General features: G+C 39.8%; 1 protein-coding gene across 1 annotated transcript in view; it reads left to right on the top strand.

The window, feature by feature from the left end:
• LOC142160997 (gamma-aminobutyric acid receptor subunit pi-like) overlaps positions 1–16,455 on the top strand; it is a 72,003-nt gene extending 55,548 nt beyond the window's left edge. Inside the window, exons 7-10 of the mRNA XM_075216186.1 lie at positions 326–463; positions 7,590–7,742; positions 9,742–9,935; positions 16,014–16,455. Coding sequence (XP_075072287.1) covers positions 326–463; positions 7,590–7,742; positions 9,742–9,935; positions 16,014–16,304 — 776 coding nt within the window. The 3' untranslated portion in view covers positions 16,305–16,455. The remainder of the gene's footprint in view (positions 1–325; positions 464–7,589; positions 7,743–9,741; positions 9,936–16,013) is intronic.
• Positions 16,456–23,053: the final 6,598 nt, after the last annotated feature.

The following is a 23,053-nucleotide window of genomic DNA, read 5'->3' as shown; positions in this document are numbered from 1 at the left end:
AGTTCGATTCCTGACCTTGGCCTTATCTGTGTAGCGTTTGTTATGTTCTCCCCGTGTTTGCGTGGGTTTCCTCCGGGTGCTCCGGTTTCCTCCCACAATCCAAAAACATACTAATAGGTTAATTGACTGCTATCAAATTGACCCTAGTCTGTCTGTGTGTGTGTTAGGGAATTTAGACTGTAAGCTCTATTTGGCCAGGGACTGATGTGAGCAAGTTCTCTGTACAGCACTGCGGAATTAGTGGCGCTAAATAAAAAAATGATAATGATGTCATGTGGCTGTTGGGTTCCTTCACTGTACTTATGTAACTTGTTTGTCCCTGCAGGGGGCTATAACACTAATGATGTCATGTTCTACTGGACCCGAGGAAACGATTCAGTGCGAGGGCTTAATACACTCCGCCTAGCGCAGTATACAGTGGAAGACCACTACACATCTGTGTCTGAAGCAGTCTATGAAACTGGTAGGAGCCTCACTCTAATACACACAACATCAAACCATTGTAATAACAGCCTTGAAATGTTTTAATGTTATCTGCTTGGGGCATTTCTTACCAGCTGCACCTGTCCTAATGATACTGCAATACACAGGACGGAAGGGCACCAGAGCAAGACAAGCCTTGTCTATCTGCAAATAGTTATTTCATTTTCACATATCGTACTGTGGTTATTTAGTGTGACATGTTGCTGAAAATTGCTACAGTGTTTTACAGCCTTATATAAATTACGGTGTGAAAATGGGATGCTGTTGCTTTTAGTCAGACTGTGTCAGTTCAGCTAAAGGAAAATAAATGAAATGTAACACACTGACGTTAGTGCTAAGGTTTATCATGACTTATGTAACATACATCTGGCTCTCTTCTGTTGCCCCCAGCATGCTAGGCAGCATCAAAAGCACTGAGAGGGAATAATACTTTTTAATTGGTTTGTCTTGCAGCATAAGACAAGTTCACTAGCCAAGCATGGAACAGATCTCTATGGTACATCAGAAGTAAGACGTTACTGATCTCTCTTACCGCATCGACTGATCAACTAGTCAGCAGGGAGGAGAGTATTACTCATGTAATGGGTGATTAAAATCAGGAAATCAGTTCATTAAATAAACTGACATATCGGGCAGAAAGAGAATATTACTGCCGTCTCTGTGCTTTGATTATAGCTGGACGTTAACAGTCATCCTCTGCAGTCAGACAGCTATACCTGGGGATACGTCAAGGATGATCTACTTCTATACATTGATAGGTGGTGACGATAGTTTCCTTTCTTTTTTTCTGTATTTTTCTCATACCAGAATGTGCCTTCCAAAGGATTTAACAATACTACCGCTGTTGCCGCCCTGCTTGAAAAGGAACGGGTTGAGCAACGATAACTTGGACAGTTACACTTTGTAAAACACTGCAGCAAAACGTATTGCACTAATAGTTGTAAAAATTCCAAGCTTCTTTATATAGTGCAAAACAGCTGCAAATCTTTGTAAAAATGACCAGCAATCCAGATTTACGCGTGAATGGACCAAATCAGTTTGGGCAAAATAATAAAAACAGCTTTGGGTTTGGTCATGTGTCTGGGGATCCCCCAAGAAAAGAAATATTGTCCAAAATATGTTAGAAAAGTAAATAATAAATGCAAAGAAAGTAAATAAAAATCTACAGTAGTACCTACGCCAACCATGGAAAAGCACTTTCAATCAAACTGTACTGTGTTTACAGTATATTAGAGGTATGCTATAGTGAGTATAAAAGATCGATTAAAGACCCATGTGACCGCCTATGCCACCCTGTTTGTTGTTGCTGGGAACTGGATGGGCTTACTTTGCCACCGTTCCCTTTCGTTACCCCAAATGCTGCCACCACTGGACTCCTTCCTGACATCCAGTATCGCATTTCTTCTGGGTAACTAACGCTGCGAGTGTACCCCGTTGCTGGTGTACCTTGGCTGACCTCTTCCTATGGATCAGGGTTGCTGTGGATGCTGTTGATGGATCCCCCCTGGCCTATCGCACTGGCCAGAGCTGCTGGGTAGCGGGCAGAGCATTGGTACTGTCCAAAGCTTAGAAACAGACAGGAACGAATTGGATTTTGGGTCTAATCTGTAGGTCACAGGGATAGAGAAGTTTCCAAGCAGGTCTTTGAAGCATATGATGTTTATTTGCTCACCTGGTACCAGGGAGCAGGTCAAATGAAGCAAGAAGAACAATTTTCAATACAAGACAGTGCTTTTTATACAGATTTGGACACAGCCTCACAGGATGAGCCAGCCCCCTGAGGTCCAAGCTTTAGAATCAGCATGCAATTTGTTTACCCAAACATGAATTTACATGCAATGCAAAGCTAACAATATTTACACTTATCTGTGATATCCTAAAACTTGCTGTGATTTCCTGCATCTTATTTTAGACGCAAGAAATCTAGTAGCAAGTCTAATTAAACCTTGTGCCTTAAGGTGCTGGACCCTCACACATCAAAACGTCTACTTAACTTGCAATTAACATGGGTCCTTTCTTCAGACAGCTGCAGAATACACATTCCCAAAGAAAGTTACAAAACCCCAAACAAGTCAATTCCCTACTCCAAAAGACTTCCTCAACAATGGCTTATTGTATCAGATATATACCTCGGAAATAATGCATTTCCTCTAGCAAACTTAAAACAAATGAATTTCTTCCCCTGGTCTCAGAAATAAAGATATCTCCTTTACCAACATACACACAATATACACACAATATCAAAAATAAGTACATTCGCAATTATATAAATAGGCGCCCTGCACTATTTCCTTTAAATAAATTTATACCATAAGTTATTTATAAGTGATCCAGTCACAACCCATTTTTAAATGGGGAAAATAGCCACCATGAACTTTCCATTCATACTATTCAAAATTATATAATATTGCTAGTTTCACATCGTGAACTGGGTTAGGGTTAGGGTTAAAAAGCTATTTGAATTCTATTAAATTCCCATGACTCTCAGCAGAGGATAGGGAAAATTTGGAGCTGCCATTTACTTTGCAGGAGCTGGAGCAAGCCATCTCCGGGGGGTAAATGTATTAAGGTCCGATTTTGCCAGCGTGTTAAAATCGCTGCAAATCGCCGGTGTTAACCCGCGATTTTAGTCCCAAACTCATCAAATGTATCAAGCTGCGATTTTTACCCTGATCTTCAAAATCACTGGTCATCTCTGGTGCTTTGCTGCGATGTAAACACTCCCGTGTTAGCTAACTCTCCTGTGTTGTAGCAGCGAGTTCTATAAACACATCACTGTTACACTGCCTATTATCCAGCTGCCGGAGCTTCGGCAGCTGTAAAAACAGTAAAAAGTAGTCCATGCTTGAAATCTCTTCAGTTCTTCTGCCCAGAGGGGGGGGGGGCATTGCGTGGGAAAATCTCCTAATACTATAAATAGACCTAGCACAATGAGCTAAGCTCATTGCATATCGGAGCTTCTAGCTAGTAGAAGCTGTTTGCGGCGGTCCTTCACTTTTTTTATTTTCCTTCAATCAAGCAAGAAGATTCGGGGATGTTACAAATATGGGGCCTTCCTGTCTGAAGAACAGAAGACTGCAATCAACAATGGGCAATCAACAATGGGCAAAAGAACTGAAGAGATTTCAAGCATGGACTTTTGGAAATTACAAATATGTTTTGGACATTACAAGCAGGACTTTTGGAATTACAAATATATTTTGGACTTTGGTGACAGTCATTTTTGGATTGAAAGCTGCTGACAACAGAAGAAAACTTCATTGGTGAGTATATTGGGGATTTATTATTTTTAATAAAAATATGTGGTGTAAATGAGGGTATTTACTGTCATTATTGTGGGTTTATTATTTTTATTAAATGTTAGTGGTTTTCACGAGGCTGTTGTGGATTTGTAAACATTTTGTTTTGTGGAACTACAGGTCCCAGCCAGCCCTGGGTGTCAGGACATGTTGTGGTTCTCTAAGTGCCAACATGCCCTGGCTCCCATGGGTATGCTGGTGCTTGTAGTTATACAAGTAGCAGCATGCCCATACTATTTAGGGCAACCTGGCTCTCTGGGACTTGTAGTTCCACAAAACAAAATGGCGTCTGTTTGTTTTTTAACACTTTATCGCCGTTATTTCCCTACACCCACTGCCCAGGGGTGTAGGAAGAGCCCTAGTGCTATAAGCACTGGGCTGGGTGTCCCTAGGGGGGGACCTGCTTGTTTTTTTTGGCGGACCCCACTCCCTAGGGAATCCAGCCCAGCGCTGAACAGCCTGGGGTTGGCTAGGCATTATGGCAGGGGGACCCCTGCCGCGTGTCTCCCTGCTATAGTGCCTCCAACCCCTGGCTGGTTTGCCTAGTGCTGGTTCCTTGAACATAAGGGGGACCCCACGCAAAATATTTCTCCAATTTTCACGGAACCAGCAGTAGTCTGGCAGCACTAGGGTTAAGACTAAATAGAAGGGGGACCCCACGCTTTTTTTTTTTTTTTTACTTTTATCTATTCTTTACAGTTTTAACAGCTGCCGGAGCTCCGGTAGTATGACAGGGCAGTGTAACGGTGATGTGTTTATACAACACGCTGCTAGCAAGCAAACTATCCTGAGTTTGCTTAATCGCAGCTTTATACATTTGAGACTTGTAGAGCTACAGTGGCAAACAGTCTGGAGTTTGATCTCTAGCGATTTTGTAAATAGAGATTTTGTCAGAAGCACAACTCTGGCGATTTTACATGAAATCTCAGCTTCATACATCTGCGAGTTTCAACTCTACCGAGAAAATCGCTGGATTTGCAAAATTGGACCTTGATACATTTGCCCCCTTGTCTTCTTCGGGTAACATCCCTGGTCAGGATGGCTTTACAATTTCCTATTTTAAGACCGTCAAAATTAAGCTTGTTCCTTTGCTCCTCCAGGCATTTAATGCGGATTCGGTTGAGTCAAAATTCTCCAAACAATACCTAGAAGCCCATATCACAGTTCTCCAGAAAGATGGGAAGGATCCATCCCTGTGTCCTAGCTACAGGCCTATTTTGCTTTTAAATGTATATGTTAAGCTTTATGCAAAGCTGTTCTTCAACCATTTTAAATTCCTCCTTTCTAAGTTTATACATGATGACCAGGTTGGTTTTGTCATTGGTCGCGCAGCCCGAGACAACACCACCAAGGTAATCAACCTGTACATATCTCTACACAACAAGATATCCCTACCATCCTGTTATCTACCGATGCCGAGACGGCATTCGACAGAGTGGACTGAGATTTCATGTCAAGCCTTCTGAGACACATGGTTGTAGGTCTTCTGAGCCTTAATAGAATTTTGGTGCTTTATAGTTCTCCCTCAGCCAAAATTAAGGTTAACAGTTCCTTGTCTGACTCATTCAGTTCTCCACCACCTTAACTCTGCTTAACTCACCTTAACTCTGCTCTCCAGCTCCTTGTCTCTTCCGTGAGGTCCTCCTGCCCCTCTACCCCTCTCTCTACCCCGCTGGGGGCTCTCACCTCTCATCTTGCTGTACTTCGAGCAACTGTGCTTTTTGTTAACTGTACCGTGCTGTCTCACCCTGTATCGTGTTTCTGTCTGTCCCTGTACGGCGCTACGGATACCTAGTGGCGCCCTATAAATAAAAATTATTAATAATAATAATAATAATAATAATAATTCAATATCCTGAATGGCACTAGATAGGGATGTCCATTATCACCAATGACGTTTGACCTATGCCTGGAGACTCTTGCAAGGGTGATTAGAGCCAATACCAACAGCTCTGGAATTAAAATAGGTGAACAGGAATGTAAGTTGACATTATTCGCCGATGACCTACTGGCATTGATCTCCTACCCCGTAACTTTGCTCCCTAGCTTGATGAGTTCTGCAGTTTTGGGGCACTTTTGAACTTTAAAATCAATTTCACAAAATCCATAGTTATGAACCTGACTACTCCATCCCCAGTGGTTGAAGGCTTGAAGACAAGTTTCCCCTTTGTTTGGCAACTGTCCCACCTTAAATATTTGGTGTTCTGGTGATATGACCCTGACAGAGTACCAGATACAGTGCCAGAGCTGAGTGAGTGATGTTACCCCTGTAGAGGAGGGGTGAGATGAGGCTGACAGTGCACCAGAGACAGTGCCAGAGCCGAGTGAGTGATGTTACCCCTGTATAGGAGGGGTGAGATGGGGCTGAGAGAGCACCAGAGACAGTGCCAGAGCCGAGTGAGTGATGTTACCCCTGTAGAGGAGGGGTGAGATGAGGCTGACAGTGCACCAGAGACAGTGCCAGAGCCGAGTGAGTGATGTTACCCCTGTATAGGAGGGGTGAGATGGGGCTGAGAGAGCACCAGAGACAGTGCCAGAGCTGAGTGAGTGATGTTACCCCTGTAGAGGAGGGGTGAGATGAGGCTGACAGTGCACCAGAGACAGTGCCAGGGCCGAGTGAGTGATGTTACCCCTGTATAGGAGGGGTGAGATGGGGCTGAGAGAGCACCAGAGACAGTGCCAGAGCCGAGTGAGTGATGTTACCCCTGTAGAGGAGGGGTGAGATGGGGCTGAGAGAGCACCAGAGACAGTACCAAAGCAGAGTGAGTGATGTTACCCCTGCAGAGGAGGGGTGAGATGGGGCTGAGAGAGCACCAGAGACAGTGCCAGAGCTGAGTGAGTGATGTTACAAGCGGTGATTGAAATGCTGCTCAGAGAGAATGATGTGCGCTAAGGTACCACTTTATATGTGACTGTCCTAGTATCATAACCATGTCACCGCTTTAAGTACTGTGCAGGAGGAGTAAGGAGAAGTATATTCTGTAAGTGAAATCTATCAACCACCTAGGAGCTGTGCAGGAGGAGACAGGAGATGTATATAGTTTCTTTATTATCTGCAGACCAAGTATGGTGCTGGATGAGAAGGAATGTAAAAAAATAACTTTGCAATATAGAGATGGTCTTATGCCCAACTTACTGCGGCAACTATTGCACTGCATCACCATTCAGCAATACCTGTATCAATGATTAACAGACATTGCTGTAAAACCTGCAGTTGACTTATGCCCACAAGCAAGAGCCAACTAGGGCAGAGGTAAGCACAACAAGGATGTGCATTAACTTCCCATGTACCCGTAGGCCCATATGGTGACAGGCGTTTACATTGTATTACAAGCTGCCAGCACCTATAGATGGATGGTGTTAGCTGCTAACAGGTATGACAAGTCACAAAATGAGGAATAGAAGGAACACATTTCATGAAAAGTGGGAAAAAAAAGTCTGTATGTTCTTCTACAAAGAATCCTACTCCTCTCCCTCACCAACCACCTTATAGACCCATGGAATCTATGCCACACTACTTTGGGCATCCAGATACTTCACTGCTATGAATGTTGTTTCTGTCTGTATTTTATTTTATACATTATTGCACACCTGACAAATTTCTAAGTAAAATAAAGTAAGGGAGCTCATCACAACACAAGCTCCCTCACCATGAAGAAATAGTGATTTTATCTCATAGCCATAATAACTCCAGGGCTGTACAGATTTATAAACATGCATATATTTAACGGATGACACGAAACAGTCAATGATATTGCTTAGAAATTGGAAATATTCTAATGCCATTGTTCTAACTCTTCTTCCCAGGGCGATATCCAAAGCTGGTGTTTCACTTTGATCTCAAAAGAAACATTTTGTATTTCATTCTGGAAACATATGTACCATCGATCCTTCTGGTTGTACTCTCCTGGGTGTCCTTTTGGATCAGTCAGTCTTCCGTACCTGCAAGGATCTGTATAGGTAACAATGCTTTCAGCTTCTCTACATTACTGACGTCAGCCAACTGTAAATGTCACCTTATGCATGTCCACAATTTTCATCAGTCTTCCACTATCCTGTTTTTATTTGCATTCCCAGCCACTGTGTCCCTCTCAGCCCTTTTGAGTCCACAGGGTTGTTGAAAGAAGAGGTGCCCTTGATTGGATGGCCATAGCTTATGTTCATCTGAAGCCTAGTCCCATATTAACCATTATGTCAGGCCTGGGGGGTTTTCGAAAAGATGAAATGCAGTACTTCCTTTTTTCTAACTTTCATGAACCTGGAACCAAATTTGTGGGAATAGGTGTATATCACTTTTTTCTAAATTAGTCATATGTATGTGATCATGAAGCAGATTTTTTCAGTGAATTTCATGTCATAAGAATGTCCCATTTGTCTGTTTTCCTGAAATTAGGTCCTGCGCTTATTCTTTGTACACTTAAAAGCTCCTAATCTTTTGTTTTACTTACAAGTATACCTCCAAACTTTGCAGCACTTCAAATGGGAACATACATGAAAGGAGGAGTGGCCACATCATGGACCTGAGTCATTAGTACATGCCTACTGATTGCATCGTGAAACTGTGCGCAATTTGGCTTTGCGTACTCACAAAGTCAGCAAGGACAGATCTAAAGATACATGTGGTGATGACTACGGGTGTAGCTCTACTAGACCAGACACTGCCAGGATATGTACAATACCTATGTGGAATATAAAATCTCAAAAGAATGCATAGAACAAGAAAATATTTTTCATTAATGTTACATGTTAATATTAATCATTTATATGGACATGGAATTTTTTTTTTTTTTAAAAAATAAATTTTTATTTATTTTTTAGCAAAACTTTTATTAGGGTGTTCTTAATGTTTACTGTGCACAACAGACATTTTTACAGTTGCTCCTGATTGCAAACACATGTTTTAGCATGCATAGTCAGCCGTCATGACTAGTACTCGAGACATCGACTAGACCCCTAGCTGGAGCAAGAGATATAGCAGAAAACCAGCGTACTTCCGCATGTGCTGGGCTTTTAACTTGGATGTGACTGCACAGGAACTCTTACTTTATATAGCCTATGTAAATCCGCCCATTCCACACCCCGTTCACTCCCCCAAATTGTAGGCTGTATTAAGTGTAGTTTGCGCTCAGAAGTGACTTGGACATGGTGTCCTGTTGTGTATCGTCTGGTTCTGAGCATGTGCAGAGTCATTTTTGCAATCAATACACACAAAACAGCCAGATGCGTGCTTTAATGACTCAGGCCCCATGTGTCTAGGTGGCCTCTTATCCCCCTCCACTACCCTTAAAAGAACCATACGTTGCTGCACACACCAGTGGCAGGTGCTTGCCCACTCTATCGGGGTTGTCCACTTAATGCCACTACCTTCTGCTCCAGGATGTAGCTCACACCTCCAGACATGTCATAGCAGCATGGCACTGACTCTTGTGACTACCTATTTTGCTGCTTAGAAGATCAGTGGGAGCTTAGGCTTCAGGAAACCACACTAAAGGAAGGAGGCTGTAGGGTATTCTGGGACATGTAGTCCAGCAGCCTTATTTTACCTACACAGAATGGTGACATTGGCTGCTGGATTTACTCCTTTCACTAGGCGTCAAATTTGAACAAACCCGAGTCTTAATGATCTTGGGCTGAAAAAAGTAAGTCAAATTTTTCATTGTTGATGTCATATTGGGAATTATTTTGGGCAAAATAATGCTCATTACTTGGTATATATGGATAGCTCATTTATATGAATTATAGATGCTTCACAGTTTTTTTTAAAATCAATGACATAGGTAATGTTTTGAAAACAATTAAAAAGACAATAGGTTTCTAGATGTTTGAGATTTACAAAACCTATGAACATGCACTAAAGAATTATACATTCGAGTGTTGTGTGTTTGTGGTCATACCTTAATCTATTGTAACATGATGACTTATAAAGCTGTATCTGTATTATATGTGATGACTTTCGCAGGAGTTACAACTGTACTTACGATGACCACGCTCATGATGGGCGCCAGGACCTCCCTTCCAAATGCAAACTGCTTTATAAAGGCTATAGATGTCTACCTTGGCATTTGCTTCAGCTTTATATTCGGGGCTCTTCTGGAATATGCAATAGCACACTTTTGTACTCTTCATCGCCCAGCTCAAAAGAACTCTGCAAAGGTACAATAAGATCATTATCATTTATTGATTTATATAGCACCACTAATTCCGCAGTGCTGTACAAAGAACTCACTCACATCAGTCCCTGTCCCATTGGGGCTTACAGCCTAAATTCCCTAACATACACACACACACACAAATTAGGGTCAATCTTGATAGGAGCCAATTAATCTACTAGTATGTTTTTGGAGTGTGGGAATAAACCAGAGCGCCCAGTGTAAACCCACGCAAACACGGGGAGAGCATACAAACTTTACACAGATAAGGTCATGGTCTGTAATTGAACTCATAACCCAAATGCTGTGAGGCAGAAGTGCTAATCACTAAGTCACCGTGCTGACCTGTAACATCTAGTTTTGGTATACTATAATAGATAAAATTAATATATTCCATGTCCGATACTGGGATTAAATGTTCTACTGATGCACAGAACAACCTGTAACAATATCATTCTGCAATGAGAAAGTATATAAAAAAAAGTGTGTATACGTTTGTATCCAGATTTCTGTGCATCTTAAATTTACGAGTCCTTAAGCCTGGAGGGGAGAACGGGGAAGAGAAGGCGTAGGTAAGCATAGGCCAAGTACAGTAATGGCGTGTTCACGTAATTTCCACCAAAGTAGACATGGATGCTGAAGTAGATACTCCTGTCCGGAGGCATGTCTATTGTGAGTACTCTAGGAATGATGAATATGATGATTAGCAGTACTATCTAGCTGCTTCTCATTGGCTGATTGCATATCAACCCCTCCAGCTGATAGTACTTAAATCATTAGCGGTGCAGCTATATTAAATTAAGTCCTGTCCATCCATTCACATTACTTAAATGACATTTCCATTTGGACAACTGAAGGAAAGAAGATTAGAAGATTCCCATTTTAAAGGGGACAACAACAGATGTTATTTCTTTTAACTTATTTTTCATTTAATGTCATTTAATTTATATTTAATTGCATTTTATATTGAAATTGCAACGTTTGCATTTAATAATAACTGTCGAGACATTATTTTCTCTTGCGTATATGACATGTCATTACACTATTATATTGCGTATCAATAGAGTAATGCAGCTTTCTCTATGCTGTTACAGACTTATACACACTTGTATAGAAAATGGGACAAAGATCCTTTATGGCACTCAAAATAATAAAGAGTAACAAAAAGCAGCTTGGTTAAGGGGAGAACGCCAACTCCCAATTAATAAGAAATAATAAAAAAAAAGAAGAAGAATAGCACTAAAATTACTATATTAATTGAAATAATTAAATCGGCAGAATTTATGGTAAAAATATAAATAATTGTGTTGTTTTTAAAAATACTATTTATTATTAAAATCTAAAACAGTACCTAAGAGCTAAAAATTGAGAGTTAGTATATCTATACAGATCCTGATAAAAGCATTACCTCTAATTAGGAACTCCAAATGTCCTAAATATTAACCTAGTTGGTCTCCTCCGCTTTATGGTGCCACCAATGCCAGTAAATGTTGTGATGTAAATGTGATATGGTCATGTATATTTTTATGAGAACTATTATACACACTTGTGTGCCTGACATACTTGTGGACCAAATGCTACTGTTTTATAGCTAGACACATCTTGAGATGCATCTGACTGAACACATGAATTTAAAAGCGCTTTTTCTTGAGTGCTTCTTTTCCTTCAAACGTTCGCAGTGCAAATGTGTCCAACGCTACATGAGCCTCATTATCTTCACCTCTTCAGTGAGCCATTGTTTCTGACTTTACTAGAGAGTGCTGAATATCTAGGATAACCTATGTCCCACATTTCTCTGACAGACCCAGTATTTCTGTCTGAAAATATATGACATTATATTTTAATTGTCCTAGTAGTGATAGCTCCCTCTACATCTGCTAAAGTATAAAGCACCCAGAGGGAAACTTGGGAAAAATGTTATTGACTGAAGAAATATCCAGTTACACGGGTGTCTTGCTTTTCTGTTTTACTCTCAGATCTTAATGCTGAGAATTATTGCCCCCCTCCCCCAACCCAGGGTCAGCAAAAGGCAGTGTTAGAAGGGTGTGCCGAGCAAACCAATAGGAAGCAATTGGTCCACACTGCCTCCGTTTTCCCCTATATCTGCTGTGGATGGTGCCCTAGTCTATTGCCCCCTCTAATGAATTATAATCCACCACTGCCAGGCCACTAAGACACATCTGGGGGTAAATTTATCAAGCTGCGGGTTTGAAAAAGTGGAGATGTTGCCTATAGCAACCAATCAGATTCTAGTTATTATTTATTTGGTACATTCTACAAAATGACAGCTAGAATCTGATTGGTTGCTATAGGCAACATCTCCACTTTTTCAATTCCGCAGCTTGATACATTTACCCCCTGGTCCCAGGTACTTTGTTCTGCCCTTTGCAACCCTGTCCTTATTAATAGAACAGTCTACCCAACATCGTTTGGTGCGTGATTAGTTTCTCCTGCTTCTCCCACACATTGGAATTTGCTACCCTGCTTAATTCTGGTTATAGCAACTTCTGAATCTATTCATTAAGGTGTGAAGTGCAATTAGGCGCATTTTTATAACCCCTGTATAGATCTTCTACCACAATTAGCTAATATAGTGTTCATTATTTCAGTCAGTATGCAGACTGAGCTTCAAGTCCTAAGGGAAAAAAGTGCTTTAAAAGTTATATTAATATAGTAATCCTATTAAATGTATACGACTCCTATATATAGTACATTATCGTCTGAAACATTTTTCCGCTGTCAGTTGTCTGAATTTGGTCTAATGTGCCGTTAAGCTCTGTTCTCTCTCAGACCTAGGTTTCCTCATCACTGCACATTAGGTCACTTATAAGCTTCATTCCTCTTCTGCATATTTTATAAGTCTAATAAGTACAGCCAGGAACAAGTGTATAGATCAATACCTAGTGGGATTCTTTTAAATATAATTGCAAAGTTATTATTTCTCAATAAAGTAACCGCACAGTGCAAATCACAATGGGCTTTGTACTCGGCTTACTGTGTCAGTTTGTCACAGAACTGTATCGTCTTATCCCTTAGAGGCAATAACTAACTTCGTTCAACACATTTAATTGTTTCAAATTAGAATATTTACCAAAAATGACTATTAGCAAATTATCTGAACACTTTTTGTTAAGTAGATTGTTCAAAAACCACAATCATTGACTTAATTCAGTAGATAATTACACTGCAGCTTGTTTTTTTTCAATGCCGTATCGCTGCAGGTCAAGTTAAAAACCACAATCCGTCCAGTGCTCTTCAACAGAGCACTTATCTGGAGGACAGGATTGGCTGAGCTCTCAAGCACTGTCAGCAGCGGCACAAGCCAACTCCTTGCTTCAGGTAGCAGGGTCCAATGAGTGGACCCTCCTATTTGGTGGCTATAAAGGGTTTGCCCAAAAGTGGAAAACTCCTCTGAAGGGAAATACAACTTTTTAAAAAGTGGTTTTAAATGTCCATTTATCAGGTTTCCTTACCTGTATTGTGGGATAATTTCTGGAGATCCCATTTCTCTGTACCTGGGAACTCTCGGGACTCCTCAAAGGATGACTTGATTTTCAGAGCTTTCCATAGTGGAGCAATTTATCAGACCTGTCTCCGCAATATTATTCTTCCTCTTCAGTCCGCCAACATAAATTACTTTTAAAAGCCCCAACACAGTAACTATAGATGTAGAAAAGTTGTGGATAGTAGTTCTTGATGCTGGTGCTTTCACAGGCAATTATATCAAGGCAACATTGACGAGATCAGTCTTCCAGAATGATGGACATTTCATCAAGGGTCTACTCAGAAGGATTGCCCACTATTCATGTAAGGGAAATCCAAGATGATTATAGAACTCATTTTTTTAGAAAGTAGAATTATCCTTTGAGGCTTATATAGCAAATGTTTTAACTAATGCATCGTGGATCCAATATACAGTATTATTTTTCTGTCACATTACTATATATCTTGCCATTAAGCCTGCCAGCCAATGCATTCTATACCATTAACTAATATATTTTTGTGATGTGCAATAGTATAGTTATAAAGTCTCTATGAGTGCCATATTGTTGTCTATAGATTATGTACAAGAGTTCATGACCTTCATAGACAACAATAGTTTATAGTACTGAAACCATGAAAGACAAGAGGATCTTAACCTACTCCGATTCAGGAGAAGAAATGTCTAAAAACATACATTTGCATGGCAACCCTTTAAGCCTGCACCCCCTGGGTTTTGAGGACATGACATGGACTGGTGCTGGGGCTGAATTGTGACACTCTGTCTCACCCTTGCTAGAGCTCATCAGTGCAGGATTGAGTTTTAGAAGGAGCTTCAAGCCACTTCGTCTTAAGAGAATAAAGTTCTAAGAAATGATTAATGACACCACATTGATTCAATATCTCGGGGCCTCTGAGACCTGAGATTACTGTTCAATGCTCAATCATCATAACATGCACTTTAAATATAACAAAATGTGGCACAGATGCAAGAGGCTTTTTCTGTTACATTGTATGGACAAAATATCAAGTTCATTCTGCCAGAAACCTGAACTCAATGTTTCCTGCTATCTTTCTGTTGTTAAAAAATGTGTAATTCACCTTTTTAAATATTACCTTTAATTTAAGCCTAGTATAAATCCTTGTCTTAGGTCCACTTGTCTATTTATATTATAAGAAACACCTGAATCATTTGCATTTGAATATTCCTAGCTATTGACAAAAAAACCAGTCCAGAATCCTAGTCTGGATAAGGTGATGGGAGATCTACAGATAATCCAAAAAAAAAAAAATAACAGCATAACTCAACAGTACTGAAGTGTAGTAACACCGACATTCTTTATGGAGGCTCATTTCAAAACCACCAGTCGGACTGTGTTGCTCCCCTTATGCAGACCAAGCACATGAGAAGGAGAATAAACACTATGGGGTATATTTACTAAACTGCTGGTTTGAAAAAGTGAAGATGTTGCCTATAGCAACCAATCAGATTCTGGCTGTCATTTATTTAGTGCATTCTAAAAAATGACAGCTAGAATCTGATTGGTTGCTATAGGCAACATCTCCACTTTTTCAAACCAGCAGTTTAGTAAATATACCCCTATAGGACTTTTCTATCAAAGCAAGAATAATCAAAGTGGAAAACCTGCTTAGTCGGTCCAGTAGGGTATTGGTGTTATTCCACTACCTTCTGTATCATGTGTTCCTAACATCCATTAGATTGTAAGCTCATTTGGGCAAAATGATCTTAACCTTCTTTTCATATCATTGTATGTAATTTGTTTGTCATGTCATGATGCCTTCAATGTACAACGCTGCATAATATGCCAGCACTTTATAAATAAAAAGATAATAATAATAGGGTGTTTCAGAAATAGTGCTTGTTCTCTGTTATAGGCAAAATTATAATAACAATTGTGACACTCTTATGTAAACAGCAGTCCTAAGTCCAACTATAAGGTGCTTCACCAAAATAATATTACATAGTGTTCTATGGATAGGTAAATAACCATATGCAATAATATTTAAAATAAAGCATCTCCACATTGTATAACTAATAATACTCTAATTGTTATCGGAATACTCACTACACTGTCAGCACATTCAAGAAGTAATTCATAAATGGGTCGACATTACACATTTAACTGTTTACAGCTGCAAATATAGTTATATGTAGAATACAACCCAAGTTGGCCACTCCTGCCAACAGCACTGGAATCTCTGGTCAATGTTTTATTGAGCCATAATGTACATTCTGTCAGGTCTAAACCACAAGAGTCAAAGGTGCAAATCTGCACTAAAGCCACAGTAACCAATCAGGCATTTGCTTTTATTGTGTAACTTGCACTAGACAGATGCAAGCTCATTACCGATTGGTTGCTATGGTTTTGATGCAGATTTGAACGTTTGAGCAATGTTAATAAATAACCCTCACTAATGGGGTCAAATTTTGTCAGTCAATGACTCAGACATTTTGTCTGGCCTTATTGACAGTATCCCAAAAATACGACTTAAGCTGTGAATTTCATTATGGCGATAATTTGTAATTGACGTAATTTGTTCTCGAAACACATAGCAATAAAGTTTATTGTGCTTATTTTAGCAGCAGAATTTTGAACAAGAAGAAGAAGAAGAAGAGGAAGAGATTGATATGAATGGCACCATTGCAGCTGTTTCTAGTGGAGAAAACAGCCAAAGAGAAGTTGATGTCATTAAAAAAAAGAAGGATCAGAAATGTCGTCCAGCCTCATCGACCATGAAAAGACTCCTTTGCATTTTGCATTGCTTCCAGGTTGAGAATCCGCATCACATAGACAATTATTCTAGGCTATCGTTTCCATTGTGCTTTATGATAGTAAACGTTCTTTACTGGGGGTATTATTTGTATTTTTGACCTAACCCGGCTATATGATGCCAAGAAAACAAGCAGAAAATAATATATACCTGGGAAATGAAGGATATTAAGAGGTATAATTGCTAAGCTGCGGGTTTGAAAAAGTGGAGATGTTGCCTATAGCAACCAATCAGATTCTAGTTATCATTTATTTAGTACATTCTACAAAATGACAGCTAGAATCTGATTGGTTGCTTTAGGCAACATCTCCACTTTTTCAAACCCGCGGTTTAGTAAATCTAGCCCTAGGTATTAATTTTTCTGACATTTTTTGCGTAGCTCAATTCTAGATTTAAACGTAGTTAGTAAGGCCATGTTATAGTGCATCTGTCGCCTACACAGAGGATGCAGACATTCAATAGGTGCCAGTGACATCAATCATTCTCACTGCAATTCTAATAGTTATTGGTTCAGCCCACAAAATGGCTGCTTTCACTGTGTAAATGACAGGATCACTTTAAACTATTTATTCATACATATTTTATTTATTTAAATGTATTTTGATTACTTCATTAACATGCTCAACTTAACATGTATTCTCTATGATAGACTCATTTACTTATATTGCATTAAGGTGCAACATTTTCACTGTACAACAGCAACCAATCAAACACTTGCTTTCATTGTCTAATTTGCACTAGACAGATAAAAGCAAATTGCTGATTGGTTGCCCTTAAATGCAATGTTAGTAATTAAGCCTTAATGAGTGCAAAATTATATTTTCAGTAATTATTCTGCAGTTCCTGTGAACAATTCAAGTCTCTTTTTTAGTGATAGAACCACTAGGCATTACATAGCTAGAGATGGATTGAAACTAATGCAGATTGACATGTGGTTAAAAAATATACGTTTCATACCTCATTTAATAAAAGATTTTTTTTATTAATGGATTAAACTCAAATGTCATTAACATACTTACCTTCTCTCCCAGCATGAGCTGGAGAATCCCAAACTTCAGGAAGCTCTCCCAGAGTCCCAGAAGAGTAAACCACCCACCTGGATGGTGGTGATCTGCTTTACTGTATAGGTAGAACTTGGTGCAGTATAATTCATACTTACCAACTTTTCACTCTTCGACTCTGAGAGATCCCAGAGGGTATGTGAAATTTGATCACAGAAGAGGGCGAGGTGTGGAAAATCGTGTCATTTTGGACCCATCCCTGCAATGCAATGATGTTGGGGGGCGGGGCTAAAATGACGCAAATCGCGTCCACTTCACAAAGAAGTGGGTAGAATGTAGAAGAATAGCCTGGTCTCCCTTGAGTCCAGGAGACCTAACCGGAATTCGGGTGTCTCCCGGACAAACCGGGAGAGTGGGCAAGTATGGTACAATCCCTATCATGACCTATACTGAACTTGGTTAAAAAGCAAGTAGAACATAGGTTTGAATCCCAGTGCCAGCTCCTTTTTGTGTCCTTAGATGATTTAATTTTGTCTAATTTTTCAGGCTCCAGAAAACTAAACTGTAAGCTCGACGAGGTAGGTAAATGATGCCGAATTCATGCCGAATTCGGTGCTTACAATGCTACATAAAACTCTGTGTACAGTAATAAAATCGGGTTGGGTACCTTAATCCTATTCAAAGAAATCCGACACTGCATACCCAGACAGGAACACACCGATGGTGTGTTCCCCAACAGCCTCTTGACAGCGACTGCCTGTAATACACACTTCAAAGGATTCCGATTAATGAACATGACGGCCGCCTACAATGACGTCAATTTCAAGAGCGACTGTATTAATGTTGGTGTTAACGTGTTAATTTAAGGTGGCGTTGGCTTGACAATGTACAAGCCTTTGTAAACACATTGTCGAGCCGGCGCCTCCTTAAATTAACACGTTAACACCAACATTAATACAGTCGCTCTTGAAATAGACGTCATTGTAGGCGGTCGTCATGTTCATTAATCAGAATCCTATCAAGTGTGTATTACAGGCAGTCGCTGTCAAGAGGCTGTCGGGGAACACACCATCGGTGTGTGCCTGTCTGGGTATGCAGTGTCGGATTTCTTTGAATCGTTATTAAGACTACCACCGATAAAATCAGTATATAAAATATATTTCACCAACTACCTTCAGAATAATATTATCCATAGGAAGAGTAGAGGGTGAGAATGGCATCCAGCATACCGAGGACAAGGAATTACACTGTGCAGTTGATGATTATTGAAATACAGATTTTCTTAGGGACATATTTTTAAAGCCTTGGACATCTTTGCCCATGTGCCAATGAGGACATAGCAGCCATGGCAGATGGGATGCCAACTTCTTTACGGGACAGAGATCAGGTGCTGTCTTTGTTATAATGATGAAGGCTGATCTGCCCGTGTGTCATTGCATACTGCTCTAAGATGATCTGCCCGTGTGTCACTGCATACTGCTCTAAGATGATCTGCCCGTGTGTCACTGCATACTGCTCTAAGATGATCTGCCCGTGTGTCACTGCATACTGCTCTAAGACGTCCTAGATAACTATATAGCACTTTATGAATATACACTGAACTTGTGGGGATGGAACAACGTTTGCAATTTTTGCATTTGTATTTATATAAAATTCATGTAATGTATATACACAGAAAACTGTCAGATAATGTTATCCTTACTTAATGTTGTTTTCATATCTATTCATTCTAATAACTTTATATTCTAAAAACGAATAACAGGGCATTATATATATAAAGATGGACTTACCGTGTTTAGTCTATGGACATTTGCATCCAAACTGCTGTACATTTTATGCCAACTCTGCCTGTATGTAAAGCATCCAGTCATTATTACTAGGGAAAGCAGCAATAACAATATCAATATTAAATAAACCTACTTTGTGTATTATAGATTTAATTTTTGTTATTGGTGTGCCATTGTATGGAACTGAGTTTTGGGTTACTGCATAGCAATGGAGTATAGATAACATTGTATTTTTTTATATTTCTCCAATATTACACTGCTGTTTTTTCATTGTTATTTTTTTATTTTGTAATTATATAGTTGCCAACTGTCCCAAATTTACAGGGACAGATAAACTAGTTCAGTAGCTCAGCGGCCCCAGAAAAATATTTTAAAATGTTGGCCCCCTATTCGGTGCGTAACACTCTCAATATATATTGCACATACTGGTGGCACTTTATCCCCATCCTAGTATAAATAAAGAATAGTACCTCATCCTATCAGGAGCGGTCTCTTACACAGATCAGCCAATCACAGAGAACACAAAAACCAAGTGATACCTTCACTTAATGTAGATAGGAATTCTCACACGTCCTTAATCACAACCTTTCAAAATATACTGTATGTGTGTACTAACCAATGTGTCAGTATCTAATTCCAATACAAATAAGATTTAGAATATTCCAGGTTGGTTTAATGTAAATCCTCTTCTCCAAAATTGTTTATATTATAAGAAAATAAAAAAAAACCACAATACTGGGATATAGTGAAAATGGGGCACATACAGGGGGGGAATACAATGACCCCCCAGAATAGCGCCACAAGAAATGTACTACCGTTTTTATGGTGGAAGTTAACCTGGATTTCTGCTCGCGGCTCCCTGAGCTGACATTGAACTTACTGTAATAATGGTAATTAAGCGCACTATTGCCGTAATAATGGTAATAGTGCGCAGGCCACATTACTTTTTACAGTAACGTGGTCAATTGAATCTGCCCCACATTGTCAGTATACAATATGTGATTTCCCAAATAGCCAAAAGGATCCACCACAGTACTCCTTTGTGATCGCACTCACATGATAATATATTTATCAGGCAATTTAAATTAATTCCACCAAAGTAGCTGATGTCGGAAACCTACCAGATTTCACAGAGTGGGGCTTCTTTTGCTATTACTCACATTATAATAGCATCTATATTTTATTGGATATTAAGACATATCTCATGCTACTCATATTAAAATCCGTTATCTCCTCCTCTCCTGGCTATCAGTAGCCTCTGACACTGGAACCGCCGTGCCTTTATATTAAGGATGACGCTGATAAATTGCATTTTTCCATGTTAATTTTGTGAGGGGCGGTATGACATTTAAGGGGCTATTTCTTAAAAAAATATTAGAGATATTAAGCTGACATTTGGCAATTCAATGGAGTAACCCCAGCATGATGCATTTTCACTGGTGCTTAAATATGCATCGCTGTGGTTTTGCAGCACCCCATAGTGCTTGCGATTGGTCACCTTGACACTGGTGTGCACACATCTCCTATTAGGTATATTTAAATATGTTTGGTGCATATATTTACATTTGCCCGCTAAATCTCTAGTGAGGGAGATGCATGCACATCTGCTGTGTGGGATCCGGGCCTGCTTACTGCGCATGCCCCACTGGGGGGGTCATGTGACTCCTTTTTGTTTGTGTCACAGCAGAGATGTCGGGCAGTGTGGACAGGAGGTATGCGTTATTACTACTACTTAAACATCTATGGTAAGTGCCAGAGAGTGAGGTATAATGATGGGACTTTTGGACTCATGTGGGAAGAGCGTGAGGAGAGTAGAGTGTAGCTGGCAGGTGAGCATAAGATACTAGAGATGAGAGAGGAAGACAATGACAGTCTTGTTCTCATGTATAGTTAGCTTAGCTCGGGGCTAGTATAACTTTGGGCGAAAGCATCATCATCATCATCACCATTTATTTATATAGCGCTACTAATTCCACAGCGCTGTACAGAGAAATCATTCACATCAGTCCCTGCCCCATTGGAGCTTACAGTCTAAATTCCCTAACATACACACACACAGAGACTAGGATCAATTTGATAGCAGCCAATTAACCTACCAGTATGTTTTTGGAGTGTTGGAGGAAACCCTAGTACCTGGAGGAAACCCACGCAAACACAGGGAGAACATACAAACTCCACACAGTTAAGGCCATGGTTGGGAATTGAACTCATGACCCCAGTGCTGTGAGGCAGAAGTGTTAACCACTTAGCCACCGTGCTGCCCCAAAAGCATGTTCTGGAATGGAATCGCTCCGGTGGATTTCGGAACGGAAAATACATGAGCGAGACACTTATTTAAGAATCTCCCTTACAGTGTCAGAGTTTATCATGACAATTATAACCCCACTCAATATGAATTGTCTGCTGTCGGTGTGACTACACCTAACACAGAGAGGTGAGTATCTGGTAAATGGCAAAGATCCCAAAGAAGAAACCAGATGAGGGGTGGGCGTCTACGGATAGAATCTTGCCATAATAGTGATAATAATGATCATGGTTGTGGACACTTAAAATTCTATAAAGTTTTAATGACAATTGTCAAATAAAAATAAATAGCTTTTTTTTCAGGTGCACTTGATTAAGGTGAAATAATCTTTTTGTTATCATTCTTTGTCTTCTGCACGTTCATGTCTCCCTGGTTTTGAAGTTGGCTGGGATAGATGATGCTGATGATGAGGATCAAAGCATAGGACTGTTCACTATAGCACAAGCTATAACAGGAGATGATAGTGTGGGAGACAGTAATCTGTCCACTCATATAAGTAAGTGAGAACCAGGTTACATGAGACAGGCGAAGAGGGTTTGAAAAGGCAATAGAGGGAAACTGGAAGTCCTATACTAAGAGTTATATATTGGAATGAGTAATGATGTGAGAATCCTATAATATTTATTCCAGGACATTGTTGGGTGAAAGGTACCTCCATATGAAATTTTGTTTTATTAAGGAATATTTGTGTATCATGGAAACATCTCTTTCTTTAAGAATTTAGACCTAAATATTCCAAAATTATTTTGTAAACCCAATAAATTCTGATTTCATTTTTTTTTACTTCGCTCTGATCAATTTAAATCAAAATATAATTATGACTAGCACACTACAAGAATTAGAAAATTGGGAAATTGATGGGATAAAACAGTTAAAAAACTTGTATACTAATATTGTCTTCCATTTGTATTAATGACATAACTGTGGTCCATTTTCATTAGGGTTCCAACTGAGAAAAATGCTTTTCTTTTCTTATTTAAAAGAAACTGCTGTGTCTGTAAGCTCTGAAATAGTACTTCAAATCTCCATGTAGTCTATCATAAACATCCTCTTTACTGACTGAGCCAAGGTCAGACATGGGTGATATATTCCACAAGGTTGCCAATCTCTAATACATTTACAAACTGACAATACGCCTGCAAACTCAATTAAATGGTTTCAATGGGCAGCTTTCTTCCACATAAAAGTTACAATGCAACTACCAGTAATGTAATTGTACATGTGCTTCTATGTAACTTTGTGAAATTTATGTTTTTCTTGTTACGTTTGAAAAAGAGATATTTTCCTATACACATCAAACTTCCTGTCAGTAATCTAAGTGAAGGGATCTACAGCCAGCTACTCCTAGACTTGAAACAGATGATAACAGGGAATATTAACTTTGCGTATCTGGAATGCATATGAAAATTAGGCATGGTAATTTTACGGTGACTAATGTTTTGGTGTAAACTTAGGATATCCACCCAGAAAACAAAAAACACCTAGCCCACATTCAGGGCACTACCTCACTTCTTAGCCTCTCTCTAATAAGTGGGCAGCAGGGGCGGACCTAGACTTTATATTTAGGGGGGGATGCGATGTAGCATAGACACACCCCTCTTCATGCTGATTGGCTGGTCCCGTTTGGACCGCTTCTTTGCCCTGACCATCATTATATAAATTTTGGCATGTGCCACCTCTGAAGAGGGGTCTGCTATTTTGAGAGCAAAACTGAGAGATCAGGGGCAGCTCACCGTCGGGCAGCTGCACCCCCTGC

Source organism: Mixophyes fleayi, chromosome 6 (genome assembly GCF_038048845.1).
Source record: "Mixophyes fleayi isolate aMixFle1 chromosome 6, aMixFle1.hap1, whole genome shotgun sequence".
Taxonomy (NCBI): Eukaryota; Metazoa; Chordata; class Amphibia; order Anura; family Limnodynastidae; genus Mixophyes; species Mixophyes fleayi.
The sequence above is the reverse complement of the archived record's forward strand: the minus strand, read 5'-3'. Positions and strand labels throughout refer to the sequence as shown.